The 21,761-nt window shown below is 22.1% G+C and overlaps 5 protein-coding genes across 5 annotated transcripts; 1 reads left to right on the top strand and 4 right to left on the bottom strand. All coding sequences in view use genetic code 6, as the record gives it.

The window, feature by feature from the left end:
* Positions 1–932: 932 nt before the first annotated feature.
* TTHERM_00890150 (NAD-dependent epimerase/dehydratase family protein) lies at positions 933–1,823 on the top strand (the record flags this gene model as incomplete). Its single annotated transcript, XM_001020306.1, has 1 exon — positions 933–1,823. One exon carries the CDS (start codon positions 933–935, stop codon positions 1,821–1,823), a length of 891 nt encoding a protein of 296 aa, XP_001020306.1.
* A 1,449-nt stretch (positions 1,824–3,272) lies between these two features.
* TTHERM_00890140 (kinesin motor domain protein) lies at positions 3,273–4,337 on the bottom strand (the record flags this gene model as incomplete). Its single annotated transcript, XM_001020305.3, has 4 exons — positions 3,273–3,692; positions 3,747–3,977; positions 4,035–4,192; positions 4,247–4,337. 4 exons carry the CDS (start codon positions 4,335–4,337, stop codon positions 3,273–3,275), a joined length of 900 nt encoding a protein of 299 aa, XP_001020305.1.
* Positions 4,338–5,749: 1,412 nt separating this feature from the next.
* Positions 5,750–6,883, bottom strand: TTHERM_00890130 (kinesin motor domain protein; the record flags this gene model as incomplete). Its single annotated transcript, XM_001020304.3, has 4 exons — positions 6,730–6,883; positions 6,516–6,673; positions 6,227–6,457; positions 5,750–6,169 (listed from the first exon to the last, which is right to left on the bottom strand). The coding sequence occupies exons 1-4, from the start codon at positions 6,818–6,820 to the stop codon at positions 5,750–5,752; spliced, it is 900 nt and encodes a 299-aa protein (XP_001020304.2). The 5' UTR covers positions 6,821–6,883.
* An 898-nt stretch (positions 6,884–7,781) lies between these two features.
* TTHERM_00890120 (peptidyl-prolyl cis-trans isomerase, cyclophilin-type protein) lies at positions 7,782–8,300 on the bottom strand (the record flags this gene model as incomplete). The annotated part of the gene is made up of 1 exon (XM_001020303.2): positions 7,782–8,300. The coding sequence occupies one exon, from the start codon at positions 8,298–8,300 to the stop codon at positions 7,782–7,784; it is 519 nt and encodes a 172-aa protein (XP_001020303.2).
* An 864-nt stretch (positions 8,301–9,164) lies between these two features.
* On the bottom strand, positions 9,165–19,355 carry TTHERM_000890101 (WD domain, G-beta repeat protein; the record flags this gene model as incomplete). The annotated part of the gene is made up of 13 exons (XM_012798641.1): positions 9,165–9,195; positions 9,248–9,356; positions 9,407–9,583; positions 9,640–10,119; positions 10,173–10,563; positions 10,779–10,963; positions 11,021–11,572; positions 11,637–11,777; positions 11,836–13,573; positions 13,628–14,978; positions 15,453–16,507; positions 16,584–16,820; positions 16,881–19,355. The coding sequence occupies 13 exons, from the start codon at positions 19,353–19,355 to the stop codon at positions 9,165–9,167; spliced, it is 8,922 nt and encodes a 2,973-aa protein (XP_012654095.1).
* Positions 19,356–21,761: the final 2,406 nt, after the last annotated feature.

Here is a 21,761-nt window from a genome sequence, read left to right as displayed (position 1 = left end):
AAAATAGATTTCTAACCAAAATGTGCTGGCTGCTTTGATTTTATTTCTTTATTTCTTGATTAATTTATTTATGATTTGGCTGGTTGCTTGATTGATTTATTGCTAATCGACCAATCTTGAATAAATAGAACTTAATATTAAAAAAAAGACATCCTAAATTAACAATTTAAAAATTTAATTATTTGAATTAAAATGTTTGCATAAAGTTTTTTTAAGCTTTATTTAAACTAAAAGTAATCTCTAAACATTTTATTATTGTATTGATAAGTTAAACAACAAAAAAATTTCATAAGATAAGCTAAAACCTTATAATGTTAATTAAATAATTTAAGCTAAAATTAAACCAATAAACGAAGAAACTAACTCCAAAAAAGCGAATATAAAAAATTAAAGTTATTGGAACTAAAACGATGGATTATTTTGCGAACCTAAATAATTTTTTAATTAGTCTTTATTTTCTTTCTTCTTGCTAAACTATAATTTTTTTCTAAATTTTAAGAAAAAAACTTATTAAAAACAAAAAAATATAGGAGGATATTTCCTCAGTTAACTTATCAAAATATATATCAGTTTATAATTTTTTTTAAAAAATATGCATTTTGTGATAATTAATTAAGTTGCTTAACTCACTTGATCATTTCATTTTCAGTTTAAAAATTTTCAAAATAAGTTATTACTTTGTGGGGGTTTTTACTTTTTAAAAATTTTATTAAAAATTAAAAAAATAAAATAAATTAATATTTTTTTCATTTTAAAATATTTTGAAAATAAAAAGCAAAATTTAAAATTCTTTGAAATTTCCACAATTTATTAAGTACTTGACAATTTTTACTTTCTATCAAAATAAATAAATAAATATTTATCAAAAATTTTAATTTAATCAAGCAAGTATTAAAAAAAAACAAAAAGTAAACTAGAAAAGTAAAAAAAAAATGAACCCAGAAAACGGAATAATTTTAGTTGTAGGAGGAACAGGAAGAACTGGCTATCATGTTGTTTAAGAACTTTTGAGTAAGAATTTTCAAATCAGATTGATTAGCAGAAACCGTAAATCAGCAGAAGAATCTTTCAAATAAGATTTGATTTAAATGGAATCTGTTTTTGAATGTGATCTTTTCTAGGAAGCAAAAATGTAAAAGAGCAAGATTGAAAGTGGAAAAGAAGTGAAGTCTATTTTGGACTTAGCATTTGAGCCAAGCAGAAAAGGATTAAAAGTTTAGGCTGTAGTTAGCGCCCTTGGATACAATTACAAAAGCTCAGATGATTCCAGAATAGTTGAGGAGACTGTAATTTAGTTGTTAATCCAATTATGCAAAAAGCACAATGTTAAAAACTTTATTCTCACAAGCTCTATGTGCGTCACTCGTCCTTATCATTTTGTCTCCTATTTAATTAATTCATTCGCATCAAATGCTCTAGGCTACAAGGTTTATGGTGAAAACGCTCTAAGAGAAAGTGGATTAAACTACATCATAGTGAGACCAGGAGGATTAGTTGGCACATAAAAAGATAAAAAAACGACAAACTATACAATTGAATAAGGAGATAGAAGTAATGGAAGAATAACAAGAGCCACAGTAGCTAAAATTATAGTTGAAGCTCTTTAGGCATAAAATTTACCCAAGTAGTTAACTTTTGAATGCTATAGTACTAAATAGCAATCTAGCGAAGAATATTAACCTTTCAATGGTTCTCAACTCAAACCAGATGATGAATCGAGCATAGTTAGAGGAAACCACGTCTAAGCAAAAAGAATGATCAATCTAGTATTAGTTTCTTTATTAGCCATTTCTTTAGCCTTTTTGTACAAAAGATTCTTTTGAGGAATAATTGCTAAATAAAATGCATAAAACCTATAATCTTAAATCAATATTTTGAAGTATTTAGTTATTATAATAATTAAATTGTATAGAAAATATATATTCTCTATCATTCTTTTTTAATATTTGTTGAATAAATAAGTAAAATAAATATCTAATCTATTTTTATAAACTATTATCTTCAAATAGATCTTTTCTTTTTAGAATTTTTCCTACTTGCTCTTATTTTATTTAATAAATATCTATATTTGATTTGATAGTAATTTTAATTAAAAAGTAAAATAGATGTTTCGATCCATTTACTGATTATAAATATCTTTATAAATATATTAATTACATACAATAATACCCATCTTTGAAATAAATTATTATTTTTAGAACATTTATGTTATCAAATTTTAAAAATAGTATGTGTCTTTAGTATTCTAAATTTATTGATTCAAAAAGGTTTAACATAATATTTCCATTTATTCTATAATTTCAAAAATAATTTTATTAATAATTAAAATTTTTAATTTTATTATAATCTTAAATATTTATATTTCTGCTTAAAATAATTCATTTAAAATATAGATTATAGTTTCAAAAAATAAAAATTCCATTCATATTTTCATTTTATAAACAACTTAAATGCAAACAAAAATAAAGAAGTAAATAAATAAATAAATAAATAATATCTAGAATTGACTTATTTCTAAATAAAAGTATAAATTAAAATTATTTTTTTACAATTTTTTTAGAAGAAAATCAATTTATTCTTTGATTATTTTGCTTTTTATTTACTTAAAAGAGAATAATCGCAATAAAAATTTAAAAACCATTTCAATTTTTATTTAGTTAATAATATTAATATTCCTTATTTTTTAAAAACATGATTTAAATATAAATTTTAAAACTCTTATTGATAACGATTGTCAATTTTTAAGTAATACTAATTAAATAACCATGAAAATAATTGATAAAAATATTTTTTATAAAAAAAATTGATCTTATTTCAAAAAATAATAAGAGTAAAATCAAATTAAGACATTAGTTAGTTAGTTAGTTATTTTCTTTTTTAATTGTTTTTAGGAGAATAATTACAAAAACTATTATTGAATTTTTCACTATCAACTAATTAATCTAAAAAAGCTCTTTTACTTATAAAAAAATTATGACATATTTCTTCATGATCGATCTTTGTTATTATTTAGGATTAATAAATTAAAATAATTTTATTTCATTTCAGATTTTATTAAAAATAATAATAAAATATTTAATTATTTTATTTTTGTTGATTTTATTTCATTCAATAAAATAATAAAATAAATAAAAAGAGTTAATGATTTAGTTTTATTTTCAAATAGAAATTTTAAATGATAAAAATTATTTAAATTTAAGTATATTATTCAATGCATACATTATAAGTATTTATATAGAATATTTACAGATAGAAAAAGAATTATTTTTTTTTCATTTTGATTTATTAAGCTCTGCTAAGAATTATATTTCAGATTACCATTGACTAGCACCTTCAAATCCATTTTTCTCTTCTTGATAGTCTTCAAAGGTATCATTTAAACTAGACTAAGAATCTAAAACAAATGGCCCATAGCTGTATACAGGTTCTTTTATCGGTCTACCAGCAAAGAGGATAAATTTAGCTCCTTTGTCACCAGAAATAATATTTAAATTTTCTCCTTCCTCTGGCTCAAAGATAGCTGCTTATTTATCTTGAACTTCTTTTTAGTTTTCACCAATTTTAATGCTTCCTTCATATAAGAATACCATTCCTTGGTAATCCTTTGGGATATGTTAGTCAAATTAAACATTCTTTTCAAGTCTAACATCCATATAGAAAGCAGGAGTTCTTGTGAAAATGGGACCTTTTTCCTATAATTAAAATAAACTAATAAAAATTTGCTTTTAAAAATTTTATAAAATTACTCCAAGAGCTTCACCAGCAATTAGTCTGATCCATATTCCATCTCTTTTAACAATAGGAAGTTTTTCAGATTTATATTCTTGATATTCGGGATCGCACATTTTATTCTTTTTATCTAAATTAACCCACAATTAAAATCCAACTGAAGTTTTGTCAAATGACCCAGGCATTTCAGCATGAACAATACCTTTACCAGCTGTCATCCATTGAATATCACCTGGTTCTAAATTTCCCTAGTTAAAAAAGGATTAATTATAAATTTGTTGGAAAGTAAATTTTAATGAATTTACTTTATTTCCCTTGAAATCTTCATGCAACATAGTACCATCAAGCATATATGTAACTGTCTCAAATCCTCTGTGAGGGTGATCAGGAAAACCTGCAGGTAATTTCACCTAGAAGTAATCAAGCATCAAGAAAGGGTCCAATCTTCTACATTGTTAGTTACCTAAATTTATACAAATTGTATAAAACAACATTTTCACTTAAATATTATTCATACCTATGATTCTATGAACTCTTGCACCAACTCCTTCATTTTGTTGAGGAGGAGAAAAAACTTTTGATATTCTTCTTAAAGCCTTAGAAGCCATTTCTGAATTTATTGTTATGCTAAGTAAATTTATGTTAATTAGTTATGATTATTTTTAATAGTTTGATTATTTATTGTTTTAATTTATTAATTATTAATTGTTTGTTGACAAATTTCAAAAGTTTATATTAATTTATATTCATTCTGGAAATCTTCTATCAATATGTAATTTTTAATGTATCTTATAGTTAACACTAAGATTACTTTAATATAAGATAGAGTAGATATACTTTTATCATTCAAATTAAGCCTTTCTATTGAATTCTAATAAGAAAAACCACTATTTCATTTATTTATATTCAATAAACTAATCTTTAAAAACGAAAGCACTTCTACCTACTTATTTATCTAATATGTTATCAAATCTATTTATATATTTATTTATTGCGTTTCTCATGCATTTTCTAATATTGTATCAATTTCCTTTATCTATTTATTTATTAATTTTATAATGTATAGCAATCAAGATGTTATCATTCATTTTTTTATTGAATGATTGAACTTATCTACTAATTAATAAATATTTCTTAATTAATATTGCCAAAATAAACTACAAAAGTAATACAAATTATTAAATTCTTTATACAAACAAATAACCTGAAAATGTTAAAAAAATAAATATATAACCTATTGAATTACTTTGAAATTATTAAGTGTATAGTTGTTACTTATTAGTGTATGATTATTATCATCAATTTTACAAAAAACAAACAAATAAATAAATTTGCAAGCTCTTTTTTAAATAAAAAATGAAATATCATTTTAAATAATAAATATCAACATTCAAAAAAACTAGAACTTTTAATTTAAGATGGTACCAAAATTATTATGTGAGAATAACTTATAAATATAATCTTATAACAAAAGAATTTGTACCCATATTTAAACTACTGCATGCATAATTTTAACACTCATATAAATTATTAATTTAGAATGTTTAATTTTTTTAATTGGCATTAAAAATTAAAAATAATTAATTAATTTTTTTATCTATTTTTCATAGCCAGTAAATACTAAAAACAATATAAATAAATTCAAAAATAAATAAAAAAAGCAACAAACGCTCAAAAAAAAGATGAATTTTATTTGAATACTATTTATTGATCCATCTAATAAGTTTTACCAACTATTTCAATTGAATTTAGGAAATTTACTTTATTTAAAATGTTGTTTTAAAAATCAACTTAAAAATTTAACCAATAAATAAAAACTTTACAAAATTCTACACAAAAATGTAAAATTGGATATGAAATTTATTAATTTAATGCAAAATATTTTGAATTTATAAATATATAAGGGTCTACAAAGAAGGTTTTATTAAAATTAAAAGATTTATAGAGATAAGATAGTTTTTTTAAAGAAATTTAATACATTTTTATATATAAATATATTTTAAGTTTGTTAAAAATTATTTCAATCTTAATTTAACTCTGCTAAAAACTAAATTTCAGATTTCCAATCGCCAGCTCCTTCAAATCCATTTTTTTCTTACTCGTAATCTTCGAAAGTTTAATTTAAACTTTCTTATGATTCTAGGACGAAAGGTCCAGAACTATGAATTTCTTCGTTGAGGGGTTAACCAGCAAATAGAATAAATTTAGCACCTTTTTCACCAGCAACGATGTGTAAATTTTCTGCTTCTTCTTATGGTTCAAAAATAGCAGCCTATTTATCTTCAACTTCTTATAAATTACCTCCTGCAACAACGCTTCCTTCGTATAAGAATATCATTCCTCTAAATTAACTAGGAATATGTTAATCAAATTTAACATTTTTTTCAAGCTTGACATCCATATAAAAGGCAGGAGTTCTTGTAAAAATTGGTCCTTTTTCCTATTGAAATAAATTATTTGTTTTAATAAAATGATTGTAATAAAATAAAATAATTACTCCTAACGCTTCACCTGCAATCAATCTTATCCATATACCTTCTCTCTAAACTACAGGTAGCTTTTCAGCTTTAAATTCTTAATATTGAGGGTCGCACATTTTATTACTCTTATCTAAATTTACCCACAATTAAAACCCATAAGAAGTTTAATCTTTAGATCCTGGCATCTCAGCGTGGACAATTCCTTTACCAGCTGTCATCCATTAAATATCTCCAGGTTCAAGTGTACCCTTTTTTTTAAAGTAATTCTATTAAAACCAAATATTATTTAAATAATAAAAGCAATACCTTATTTCCCTTAAAGTCTTCATGAAGCATTGTACCTTCTAACATATAAGTTACAGTTTCGAATCCTCTGTGAGGATGATCAGGAAATCCTGCTGGCAGTTTAACCATAAAATAATCAAGCATCAAAAATGGATCCAATCTTCTACAAAAGTCGCTGCCTAAAAATTTAAATTATTTGAATTATTATATAAAAAGACAAATAAATATATTATACCAATAACTCTAATAACTCTAGCGCCAACTCCCTCATCTTCTTCAGGACAAGTGAAAAATTTTGCAATATTTCTTTAATTTTAATTTGACATTATTTCAGTATAGTTTTAAAAGTGAATTTGTTGAAATTTTTAAATATAAATTATTATCAAAACTTAAATATTCTTTGATCATTCATTGATTTATTAATTAATTTATGTCTTCTAGAAATGTTCTACATTAATGTAATTAGGAGTGCAAATTTTATAAAATAATTGAATAATTAATTAATAAAAATAAATATATTTTGACTTTAAGTAACCAAATACATCAGATAGAGATCAAACTCTTAATTTAAGTTCTCCTTTTGACATTTCAAGTAGATAGATACATATTCTCCTGAAATCAAAACATATTCAAGTATTTTTTAATTTTTTACATAAGATTCAAAAATATTTTACAAAACAATTTATTTTTTAATTTAGAAAAAGAAAAACCAACATTCTGTAGATTCTCCAATATTAATTAAAATGTCCCTCTTATCAAATTTTGTCTATATTTTTGGTGAATAATATCAAAAAAATTTTTGGTATTATTTTAATTGAGTTTTAAAAAAGGAGAATTTACACAGTAATTAATTAATGGTTTTACGATTAAAATAAATTTTATTCAGAACATTATTGATTGAACAAAAGATTTAATTATCTAAAAATTTTAACTTAATAATGTTTTAAGACTAAAATTTAATTTACTAACAAATTAATTTTATAAATAATAACTTGAATACTAACTAAAAAGACTATTTTAAAATAACTAAAGAAAATTATATTTAATATTATTTATACATTAAAAATGAATAAGCAATATAAATATTATATATATTTTGTCAGTATTATTTTATAGTTTTTCTGTATCTATTTTAATTTATCAGGTTAATGCACTAATTAATAAATCCAAATTCAAGTTAGAACGAGTTCTTTCTATTTTATTACATGCTGACTTATCCTTAACATTATATTGAGATAACTAAATAGAAATTTGATAGAATTAGTATTTTTATTAGATTATTAAAATTCAATCTTCTTATACAACTCCACAGTTTTTTATAACACATCTTACCATTGGCTTTTCTCCATAAGTTTCTACCTTTTCTATTTCTTTAACAACGTCCATACCTTAAACAACTTCGCCAAAAACTACATGCAATTTGTCTAATCCTTCACAAGCATTTAGTGTAATGAAGAATTATGAACCATTTGTATTTGGCCCATAATTTGCCATGGAAAGAATTCCTGGCTTGTTATGGGTTAGCTTGAAATTTTCATCCTTAAAACTCTGCCCGTAAATAGATTTGCCTCCAGATCCATCTCTATTAGTTATATCTCCTCCTTAAATTACAAAATTTTTAGATATTCTATGAAATGGTATCCCTTTATAACCAAATCCATTCTAACCAGTGCAAAGCTCTCTGAAATTTCTTGCTGTCTTAGGTGTCACTTTATCATATAATTTAAAAGTGATCATACCAACTTATTTTCCATCTATTTCTATCTCAAAAAAACAATTAGGATAGGTTTTCTCACCAAAACACATTTAAAATTAACTAAAAGCAATATCAAATAAATAAATAATTTAATTAATGTATTTTTATCAAAAAGTTAAGGATTAATTTATTTAATGAAAGCTTGCTTTACTAAAATCATATGCAAATAAAAAATAAATATTTAAAAAAATTATTTTTAAAAAATAAGAAAGAAAATTAAAAAATATTTTTAATAGAATATAATATAAAATTAATAGGGAAATTAATATTGAGCTATACTCTTCATACTGTCAGTCATATTAATTATGGTAATCATTTATTATCTAAATTCTAAAAAAATCTTTATATTTTTCATAAAAAAATAAGATAGACCTAAAAATTAAATTATGAATCAATCACATTTATTAAGAAATTATTACAATTAAAATATTCTTAAATAATTATTTCAAATAAAAATAATCTTAAATAATTATTTTAAAGAATTTAATTTTTCATAAAATTAAAATAATGGAAAATGTATTAAGGATAACTTTTAAGAAAATAATCAAATTTAGCAAAAAATAAGTAAAATTTATATATGTATTTTAGATAATGTTCTAATTTAATGTATCAATACACTAATACTAGTTAGATTAGGGAATTTAAAAATTTAAAATATAAATATTTAAAAAAATACTGATTTGAATTGAATTTATGTCAAATAAAATTTTAAAACAAATTTATAATCTCTAATTTTACTTAATATTAAAATGCTATATAAGTAAAATATTTTGCTCAATGCTTTGCTTCGAATTAATATTTTTTAAAAATGCTTATTTGCTTATTTAAAAATATATACAAAGAATACTTTTGATGAGTAAACAAAAAAAGATTATAGAATAATATTAGTTTTATTAAATTGATTTTCCGATTCTTCATTCATTTTGAGTTAATTTTTAATTATTACTTTTTTAGGATAAATAGAATTAATTATTATAATTGATCTAAAATAATTTACATTTCCTCTTGGAGAGTATCCACTTAAATAGTTCCGTAAATATTAATCAATGGACTTGTATAATTGCTTTTCGTGCATAAAGGACTTGATTGGCTAGATCTTCTTTCTTCTTTTATTAAAATTTATTGTCATTAAAAATAAATAAATTTTAAAAATTACAATATAAAGGCGATTAATCAGCCATTGTGTTTTCTTAATCATTTTAAAACTAATTTTCATTTTCTAGAATAGTGTCAACTTCAATTTAACCATAAATTTAATTTATTTTAAATTTTCTTTTTGCTAATAAAGAGCTTAATCTATTCTTAACCCTATCGTTATTAACTTATACGGAATCTTTTTTAAAAATAATAATTTATTTTTTTAAGCTAAATTTTTAAATAAATATTTACTATTATCAAACTATAATCTTTCAGCATTTTACATTTGATCTTAAACATTAAGATTAGGTGATTTTTATACTTTAATTTGTTATAATTTTTTATATAATATCATCCAATTTTTTAATGCTTTTTAAATATCCTTTTCTGAACTAAATTTAATTTTTGTTAAAAGTTGTTATAAACAAATAAATTTAGAGTGTAATTTAGTTATTATGAAATCGAAATTTGCTATTAACTAAAATTTGATTATAAGCAACACTAAATATCCACCATTTACATATTAGCAAAGTAATAAAAGTGTATAATAAAAATAAACTTCAAAGTCACTAATACTCGTATTTAAAAAGTAGTTAAGTAGGCAAACAATCATCAAAATAATAGAACTATTTTAATCTATCTATTAATACCTTTTTATTTAGTAAGGTTTAAATACACATAACGAGACATAGTAAGCTACAATAGCCATAAATATAGCTAAGAATTTATATTCTTTTAAAAAAATTTTAGCTTTTAAAAAAAATTAATTAAAAATGTAATTTTACTTTACGAAGAAGGATTATAAAAATTTAAAACTATTATTATAGACAGCTTCAACAAATATTTTGGTATTTCCCAATAAAAGCATTTTTCTTTATAATCTTAATAGATATATCCATATTTTAATCTAACTAAGGCGTCACTTAATTATTTTCTTGATCTATATAGCACAATAAATATGAAAGTAGGATATATTATACTATATAGCAAAAGTCCCGGTCCAAGCATTAAAAAGATATAGTTTTTATGCTATTAAGTATAGCATTCGTAAGTATAATCAGCTCTGATATACTTCTTTCCATCAATTTCTCTACAAGTAATTTATTAAATCAAATGCTAAACAATATTAGGCTATGTATACTAGAGTAAGAAAATAAAACTAAAAATTAGTTGAGACTATTTATAAAAATAAATTAATAATAAATAATATTATCTATCTGATAGTGATATTTATAAATATGGTAAAATTTTATTTTCAAATCAAAATAATTTTGAATTTTTTTTTTAATCCCAAAATTAATTTTTTTGTAGAAATTTTAATATTTTTAATTTGAGAATTAAATGATGAAAACTTAAAAATCAATTAAGGTATCAATAAATTAATTAATTACTTTATTCAGTTTTATGTTGTATTTTTAATGTAGCAATATAAAGTAAAATAGAAACAATAATTTGGCAAACATTAATGGAGAAAGCATAGAAAACAATGACTTCCAATACAAATTAGGCATATTATCTGTTGCTAAATATGCTATTTAGCATGTGGTATTGAAAATTAAAGAGGATGAAGGTTCTCCTATATTAACATTGTTTAATTTAATTTAATATTTTTGTTATAAATTTGTTAGCTTACCAAATAGACCAGGAGCGATAGATATTATTGAAGGAAGCTTTATATTAAAGTCTGATATTAATTTATATAGTTGTAAAAATGAAGTAAAGGCCTTAACAGCCAAATTAACTTCATTTTTTTGAGATGATCTACTTATGCTTAAAAACTTAAAAATACGCAAGTAGTGAGCTAAAACAACTCTTTAAGATGCTTTTATAGATTGAAATATATTGAAAATAAAAAATAAGACTAGTATTGTTGTAATTAGTAAGGCGCTAAATATAGCATAGACTATAGTCATAGTTGTACAATTAACACAACCGTTCTTGTTATTGTATTGATACTATGATCCCCACATAACTCCTTTCTCATCACAAAATTAGCAAAGTGGACCATAATGCCCCTCAATACAATAATTTTTCATTTAGTCTCCATTACAATTATCATAAAAATCACATTAATAAATTAGATCTGTGAGGTTTTTGCTTTTCCAATAACCTAGTTTCAGCTCCATTTAGTTTTTAAAGCAAAAGCTGGCTTCTTCAGGACATGATTTGCATTGAGTTTATTCACCTATAAAATATTATTTTAAAAATTATTGAGTAAATACTTCAAATATATTCATTTATTTATTTACTTTTATTTGGAGTTTAGAGAGAATATGTCCCCTATAAACACACATGGCATAAATATATTTCTTGAGAAAGTTAAAATATTTCACCTATTTGACAATCACGAAAATTAATCTCATATTTATCTTAGTAGATATTTTCAGATACTTTTTTTATTAAATAAATTATTAATTTTATTTATCTCAATGTAAGAATAAATTTTACACTAATAAATCAAATCCTCATTGCTTATCATTTCCTCATACTGCTTTAGACCTTATGCTTATAAAATGATAAATTACTAACTTTAAGGATTTCCCATAATCTATGTTCCTAATATTTAAAAAGCTGAAATTGACTGTATAAATGACTTGTATTAAGCCATATAAGATCCTAAAACTCTAAGAATGTTACTATCTTCTGAAAATAAAGTAAGTTCAATTAGACTTAACTCATCGCATATTTATTAAGGATAAATCTTATTTACGCAATTAGTAATGTTATAGTTGAGGAGGTTATTTTCTTCATCATATATTTAAAATTGCAAATCAACAAATCCTCCACTTTATATATTTTTAAATGAATATTATCTTTTTTTAAGTTATCTTTATTTTAAATTTGAGCTATCTATTTCTTATAGCTACTCTTAAATTAATCTATCTTTTTTAATATTTATTTACTAAGGAACCACGTATTATAAGTATGAGCCCCAGTTTTAGCTATGGATAGTAGCAGAATTAGAATCAAATTAAACTCCGCTGCTTTAAAAGTCTTTTTTATTAAAATATTTTGGTTTGCCGTTAACATATCTAATAGCTCCTCCAATTAGAGCAAAATTTTCTTTAAAAACATCATTAGATAGTTTAATATAGGATTTAGATAAATAGATTGCACCTCCACTGTTAGAAGCATTATTCCTTATAAATTATGAATTTATTATTTAAGATTAATTACCTAAACATTCTATAATTCCTAAACTACCGCCATTTTGCCCAAAGTTATTTTAAAATTAGCTATTCTATATTGTAATTATTTCAGTTTGATATATGTTAATGCTTGATCCAGTGCAACTTTAGCAATTAATATAATTAAATTGAGATTATGTAACTTAAAGCTAAGTTCCTTTAAAGTATATTACACTAGAAATAAAATTTTGGCAATTTAAAATATTAAAATTTGCTAGAATCAAAATGTCATCATATAAAAATTTTGTTTGAAGACTTTCTTAAAAAAAGTTAACGTAACAAATTATTTGTGTATTTAAGATTTGACTTATATAAACATTACTGAAATTATTTTATTTGCTTTATTAAATATCAAAAATTATTTGGTTTTCATTTCCATTAATTTTTTCTATTTAAAGTTACTAAATATTTAATATTTGAATTTAATAGAATTGAAATAAATACTATTTCAGCTAATTAGTTTCAATTAAAACTCTATTATTATTAGTAGTAGTAGAAGCTTAATAGCTTATCTATTTTAGAGATAAATTGCTGATTTAAATATTTGAAATATCTTAAAATTTAAATATTGAAATTAAATCAAATATTTCGACATTTTCGATTTGAATATTCTCAATTGTGACATTTGAGCAGTTATAAAAACTAAATAAGCTTACCTATCCTTATAGTCTAATTTATTTCAAAGTTATATTTCTAAACACTATATTAGACATATTCGAAATGATTATTGTAGTATTCACTGTCTGAGTTTAATCAGACTAAGAAAAAGAAATATTTGTCAACTACAAAACATTTGTATATTGGCTAAATTATGCTCTAACTGGTTTGTTTAGCAAAACTAAGTTATAATTTGATAAATCAAATTCATAATTTTAGTTATTTCTGAATAAATTATTGTCAACATCTAAGCTATCAGTAAGTTAATTTCCTTAATACTAAGTGAAGGCATTTAAGCTTTTCATTTGATCAGAATAATATATGAAATTTGAGCCATTAATCTATAAAATTAAATCATTTATATAAATTTTATAAAAAAAGGAAAATAATTTTACCAGTATGTTTATTCCTTAAGATTGGTAATTAAATGAGGAAAAATAGCTTTATAGATTGGACAATTAATTCTAAACTTAAAATTATGCTGAAGGGTTACTTATTTAAACAAAACAATTATTGAAATAGCTTTATTAAGGAATACCATTAACTATTGGAATGCTAATCTAGTAATTAACGATGTCTCCACTGACGAGTAATAGGGTCTAGACTGAGTATAAATCAAAATTTTTGTTTATGTTTAATTTGTATATGATTGGATAGTCTAGTGTGTAGTTAACTAAAAGATTAAATGTTTAGGTTGATATATTTTAATACACTATAGTGAAAAGAGTATTTTAAGTGATGAATACTAGCTCTGGATATGAGGGATCACTTATGTATTAATTTATTGATTAAATGAAAATTGGATCTTAAACTTGCCATTAGAAATTAAATGATTATCTGTCATAGTAAGAAATAGACCAAGGGATTTAAACTTAAATGTACTTATCAACAAAATTTACCTTTATATATTTAGCTGCATTTATGTATGGTATGTAGTTTGCCTTAGTGAAATTAATGCTGGGTGGTTATTTTGTAAATTAAAAGGAATAGATGTCTATTATCCTATCATTTTATTATGCAATAAATAAATTACTGAACTACTAATCAATAAACATCTATCTAATGATTGTTGTATTTGAATAAGTTAAATTTCTGAGCTAAAAGTTAGTAAAATTAGTAAATAAGCTCGAATAGTAATAGACTTCTATTTGTTGTCTTGCTGATGAAGCAATAAAAATCAAATTTAAATCGAGGTTACAATAAAAATAATAATAACCAGCAGATATTTATAATAGAGTAGTATAACTAATATAATTATATCTTATTAAGCTACCATCCTGAGAAATTATTATCAAGTCATTAAGAGATTATACGAAGGAATATTAGATTAGAGAAGAAGTTAGATTAATTTAGTTTACTATTATTAATTATTAACAGTCTACTTATACAATCGTTTGATTGAAAGTGTAGATAAATATCTAATTATTTTATACACCAAGTATTTGGTTTCCAAACATATTTAAAGTAGAATTTTAAGGTATCTATTCAAATTTGTCAGTATATTTTACTAATTGTTATTAATTAAGAACATAAACAAATCCATTAAAGTATTATATCTATCTATAATTTTAAAGTTAACTAATAATTTTTATTTATTAATCTTGCTAACTGTATCTTTTAACTTATTGATTGCCATCTAAAAAGTATATGTCTCCTTGACTGCTAGTGTAGTAATCAATTGACTTTACTTTGTAATTATCTTAAAATTTAAATGCACTAACAACTTATTCCTGAAGACTTCTCATGCTATTTAAAATAAAATTATTAAAACTAAGATAAATTTTAAATTTAGATGAAAATATTATATTTTTAAACAATAGAAATAAAGTTGCAAAAATTAAATGAATTGGCTAGGAATATTGCAATCAAAGTAAGCTAAATACTCAAAAAAATTAAAAAATTTAGATTCAACAGCATTTTACACCTTCCTCAATCAGTAGTGCAAAACAAAAAATAAAAAAAAACGAAACTATTTTTTAAAATGCAATCTGTAGACAAATTAAAAAAAAATAAAAACTATTTTAATTTAAGGAGGGGGAAGAATGGGAAAGAGAGAAATAAGTAAAAAAATTATTATTTTGAGCAACAATGCAAAATTAATTTCTAAAAAAAAGTTGATGTTAATCATACCATATTGATATTATAAAAATTATTTAGGTAATAGTTAGATCTATTTTGAGTTTTAAAATTAACAAAAAATAATAATAATAAAAAATTTACTTGTATGCATTACTAGCAACAACAGTCACCATATTAAATTAATTATTTATTAAGCCATAAAATAGGAATATGGATTCAAATGAAAAACCAACGTATTGTTATGTGAGATAGTTAAAGATAGCAGTCGTAAAGAAACTTAGCTTTCCTATAAAAAGTAGATAGTTAACATCATCAATTAAAACTAATCTGATTGTGCCTATATTTAAATCTTCATAGCCATTTATAGAATAAAGATACTATCCATTTATGATATTAAAAACGTCTAAGCCGTTTGAGTTATTGCTTGCATAGGAAAATAGTTAGTTAAGTTTATCAGAAACCACGTAGTTTCCACAATAGTTACCACAAAAGATACCAGATTAGTATTATTATTTGCTTCTATTTACTATTGTTAAATATGTCTAAGAAACTATAACTATCCAATTTTTTCTAGGAGTAATTGTTTATATCTGAATTGGTGAGTTTGCTACAATTTCATTTTCAAGATTAAGGGTCAAATAGTTCCTTACTTAAATTCTATTTATATTGCATAGTAAATAGAATTTATAGTAAATAGAATCTAAGTAAAATGTGATAGCATTTTAGATTAAAAATTAAGTAGTAACTTTATAGTTAATATAATTAAAACTAAATAAAGTTCCTTAAGTTGTAAGTATCATCACTTATTATCTATCCATATCTATTAGAGCAGCAGAAATGCTAACAATCGGAGTAAGTTGATTAAATTATTTTATATCTAAAAACACATTTAACTGAGTAGTAAATATATACGACCAAACAATAACTTATAAATCCTTTAAATCAGCTGAATGAGTTATTAAAACACCTCTATTCACATCTAAAAAAGCATAATCTACAGTAGCATTATGGCCATTCAAAAATTACGTTGCAACTTAATTTTTCTAATCGAATTTATATAAATTTTATGTGCTCTCTAATGAATAAGTAATCATGTTTCCATTAATATCGTCTTGTATAACTTTAACTGATGTAGTTTTAGGGTGTCCGTAAGGAAGCGTTATGCTTGTCTTATTGTACAAATCAGCAATTATTATCTAATAGAAAATATATTTATTTATATATTAATAAGTTAAATAAGCAAATAAAGAAATAAATAAATATAATATTTACTTTTGATAAAGCAAAATAGTAATTCTTTTTTAGGTATTGATTATAAATAATATTTTAAGTACTAACAGTACTTATTCCATACATTTAATTATCACATGAGTATTAAGCAATTTGAATATTTCCATTTTTAAAACCCACAAAAGCAATAGAACTATTAATTATGCTTATGCTTGATATTTCGTCTTTAAAGGAAAAAAGTGAGCATGTTCTGTAATTATTATATACCAGATTGATAATCTTTTTAATATTTAAATTAATTATTCTAAATAAATAAATAAAATAATAATAATAAATTACAAAATTTCCCATTTGAGAAAAACCAGTATTCTAAAAATATGAATAACCAATAGAAGTTGTTAAAATTTGCTGTTTGTAGATAAGTCCAAAGTTAGTCCTTGGTAGAGGAACATTATCAGGGTAATTTAATGAGTAAGAAGTACCATTTCGAAGGTACTAAATCATTAATGTAGATGAAGTTATAAAGAGGAAAGAGTCTTAACTTGGTGAATATACTTATGTGACTATCTGAGTATCATAAGATTAAATATTTGTAGAATTCAAGAGAGGGAAAGAAATAACAGTAAGATTTTAAGCATAATAATTAACTATAATTCTTTAGGTCTACTAGAAATATTCTAATTCCAAGCATTATTATTAAATTGTTACATTCTTGAAAAGAGTAAAATTTGAAAGGTATGAAGCTCTTAAAAATGATTAAGTACCATTAGATAATTATAATTGAAGAGTCTCTAGCAAGTAAAACGTGTTGTTAAATTATGCCAATTAAATTTGTGTTATATTTCCAGTAAAAACTTAATATTAGCTATTCACTATTTAAGTTTCACTTTAACTAAAATTATAAATTAATAACTCCTTGTTGTTACTCATAAATAGATATTGATTGAAAAAACCATAATTTATTATTTAGAGTTATTAACTTGGGAGTTAATATGTTTGTCTTAGAGATACTGAATATCTGCTGATATTCCAAGTTATAAATATGTTATTACTGTACAATGATAGAATAACTCCATTCATAATTACTTAGGCTTTATTTAAGGGAGTTTAACAAAAATCTTATTATTAACACCAAGGAGGTAATTAAAAATAAAGTGGTTTTTAGTTCAGCATATTATTTTGTATTATATCCCACACTGCAAAGGCACCATCCGAGCTATAAGTAATAAAAAGGTTTTAACTTTAATCGAAAACAACTCCGTTTATTTATCCATTATGTCTTTAATAAGAACCTGAGCTTTTGCTTAGTACATTTTTTTGCATGAACGTCGTCTTTGATTGTTAAATCTAAGATGAAAAAAATCTTAATTCTCTTCCAACCACTACAATAACTTAATTATTATCTATATTCGCCAGTTCAATGTCCGCAATTTAATTGCTAGAAGTAAAAGTAGATGGCAAAATGTTAAGTAATTATACATTTTAGCTTTAAACTGTTTATTATGACTGGGTTGGCTCTTATTATTGCATTATAGATATCAAGTTTAATCCGCTTGAATTCAAAATAAAAGTTTGATTTCCTAATTATTTTATTAGGAAATATTATGACTAAAAATTTGAAATAGGCAGATATTCATTAGTATTCATATTAAATTAAAATATCTTAAGTTCCGTCTAGCTAGATGAAATAAATTGAAAAATATTTTATTGTATTAAATATTGCGCTTAAATATTTTAGTCAAATAAAATGTTGAAGATAGGTTATTAATGATTAGTATTAAATGACACAATTTAAGAATCATTTCGACTAATTATAAAGCTAATCATAGCATTATCTTAATACGTCACAGCAACAAGACTAGTGTTTTGATAATCTTGATAATAAGGGAAAGTGAAAATTTTATTTATTGTGAAATTAAAATTTGAATAAATTTTATAATCCTAACTATTTGTGATGCTCCACTGTACTATTTTATTATTATCAAAACTAATTAAATAATTAGTAAGAAGCAATTTAAACCCAACAATAGGAAATGTATGCACTCTTTAGAATTTAGTAAAGAAAGTAGAGAAATAAGTAGAAGTAATTTAGTTAGGAGAAAATAATGATTAAACCCAGTTTTTATGAAAAAATACTACAAATTGGTTACTATCAATATAATTAAGGACCAACATGCTACTGTCTAGATAGAATGAATTTGCATCTACAAATTATTAGCTTGTGAAATTTAATCTAGATTTAAACACTCCATATTGCATATCCCACGCTATAATCATTTTTTTACTTACAGTAATGAGAACTTAATTGTATTATCCATCAAGCATAGTTAAAGATATAATAGAAGAATTATGTCCATCAAGTGTTCCATATGTATAGAATCCATATTGATCGTTTTTGAGTGTATATACATTTAAATAGCTTTCCGCATTAGCTCCTTAGCTTTACTTGCCACTAACAATCAATAGATTCTAGTAAACTTATGAACTTATATGAAATTAAAATCCTTTATTACCACTTTAATAAGTAAGTTGATCACATTAATTTACAGATGCACAAGCGTTAGTTTATTAATTTTCAAAAAAGCCTTAAGGACAGCTAGGTAAGCATTATTAAGAAGGCTCGAAATAGTACATTCCATTATTGCATTGTGATATGCAATTTTATGAAACAGGATCTAGAGTATAGCCTATTTAACATGAACTACAGTTCGCTAAAAAATCACAAGATATGCATTTCGGGTCGCAAATTAAGCATATTAAAAATTTAGGATAAAATCCAAGAAGTACTAATACTAATTTCAAAGTTTATTTCATCTTAAATAGAATAATCAAAATAGAGAGAGTTTTATTTTTTATTATTTTTTTTATCTATTAATTTATGATATTGATTAAAATTGTCTTTTGCTTTTATATGCTAATACTATAAAATATGTACTAAATAATTAACTAGTTAGTTAGTTATTTAAATAAATATATTAGCAATTTAGAAATCTAATAATTATACTTCATTTTTTTTATTACTCAATCAATAATTTTTCAAAAGATTTTTAAAATTCTTTTTAAGAAATTTAGAAAGGTAATTGCTATTTTATTTAAATTTGTTTAAAAAAGGTAATCTTATTGTAAATTCTTATTCTTTCATTTTATCATAAATTATCCCTTAAAATTAACCATTAATGAATGTAATAGACATGATAAAACATAATTTTCTTGAAATTAGGGAGGTGGGTTACATTTAGAATAATTATGGTAAATGTTAAGATGTTAGTTAGTTAGTTAGCAATAATATTTATTATTTAAATAAATTTAATTGTATAATTGAAAGTAAAAACATTTTTATTCCAAATTAATTTATGACATCAGTGATTTCATAATATTGAATTCATGTGATTTTAATAGATACACTAATTCAAGTGGGTTTAAATTAAAATTGAATCTGTTCTATAAAATTAGTAAATGTAACTAAGTAAGCAAAAATGTTTTATTGATTGTTTAAATATTTAATTTTTTGATATTGAATTTGATCTTATATTAATATTCTATATATACATTTAAAATGCAAAAATAGGTAAGTAACAAAGTAAATAAGTAAGTAAATCTGCTTCCTTTTGATAAAAATTATATATATATCTAAGAATATTTGTTTTGCATAATTTATTAAATAAATCTCTTCTCAATTTTTTGTATGCTAGATTTATTTGTTCCTAATTTAAAGTCTATTTATATTTTTTTTGAAAAATAATCATTATTATTCTATAATAGTGTGCTAATAAATTTATTCCAGTAAGTATAAATCAGAGTTGTATAATTTAATCAAATTTTTATTGCTTTTAATTAATTTCCTTTTTTGAAAATAAAAGTAATTCCATACTAAAAATTTACTGGTTAGAATAAAAATCCAATTTGCTTTTCAAGCAAGAATTAATTTTTTAATAAATGATAAATTTTCAAGTTATGTTTATTTATATTTAATCTTTCAATATATATGAAAGTCTCATTTTATAAGTAACAAAAAATTACTTTTAGACTGACCATCATTTTCTTTAAAAAGTAAATATAAATTGTAGATTATTTTTTATAAAGAAAGAATGATATTATTCAATAAATTAGTTTTCAAAATTTAAACATATAAATGAAGTCTTTTCGCAAATATACATACATCAAATAAAAAGTTTGTCCGTCCTATTTAATATAAAATATACTTTTTATAGCCTTTTAAGATACATTTTAAGACAAAAATTACTAAGAAACGAATTCATCTATGACAAATAAGCATTGAAAATTTATTAGTCTAAATATTATTTCAATAATTTTATTTTAAATGACCAACTATTTTTTTATTTTTAAAATTTAGTTTATAAATTCTTAAATATCTGATTATATCTTATTTTATTATCATATTTTTAATATTTATTCTTTTTATTTTTTAAAGATATTTTGTTAATAATAATAATAAATTGTTTATATTTTTGTTCCAATTTAAAAAATAAATTGATTGGTTGATTTAATTTATCAAATAATATTTATTTCCTAAAACAATTTCAATTAAATAATCTAATGAATAACAAAATATCAATTGATTGATTAACACATTAAGACATTTACAAGCATAAAATTATAGAATTGTGCATATGCTATTATAAAAATGAAATACACTTTTAAGAAAAAAATAAAATAGTTCAAAACATATTAAAAGCCAAAAAAATTCAGAAGCTATTTTAATTTTTAATAAAAATAATAGCAATGATGTTAAAAAATCAAAAAAGTAATACAACTAACTTATATTTTATATTTATTTTGTAGATTTTAAATTTAAAAATTTTAATAATTTATTTATTTTTTTCTATAGCAATTAATAAATTAGTAAAATTAATTTTAAAAATGATACGCTAATTACTTTTTAGACTACTTATAAGTCATTTAAGATAATAATTATTTTATCTAGATTTAATTGCTTGAATTTTAAATTTATTTATTTTACATCAAAATCACAAGGCAGGCAAGACTTAACTTAAATTAGAAGCTACATGTATATAGTTTTTAAAACTTAAAATAATAATTTTTCTTTTGAGGAAATGAAGAATCTATTTTATTAAAATACTCTTGAAATATTTGTTTCTATTTAAATTTTTTTAAGACTTAGTAATAGCACTATATTTAAATAAAAAACTTCATGCTTATCAACAATAAGGTAGATAGTTGATAATACAATACCATAAA

This window comes from Tetrahymena thermophila (genome assembly GCF_000189635.1).
Source record: "Tetrahymena thermophila SB210 genomic scaffold scf_8254572, whole genome shotgun sequence".
In the NCBI taxonomy this organism is placed as follows: Eukaryota; Ciliophora; class Oligohymenophorea; order Hymenostomatida; family Tetrahymenidae; genus Tetrahymena; species Tetrahymena thermophila.
Note: the sequence above shows the minus strand (reverse complement) of the source record. Positions and strands in the feature narration are given on the sequence as shown.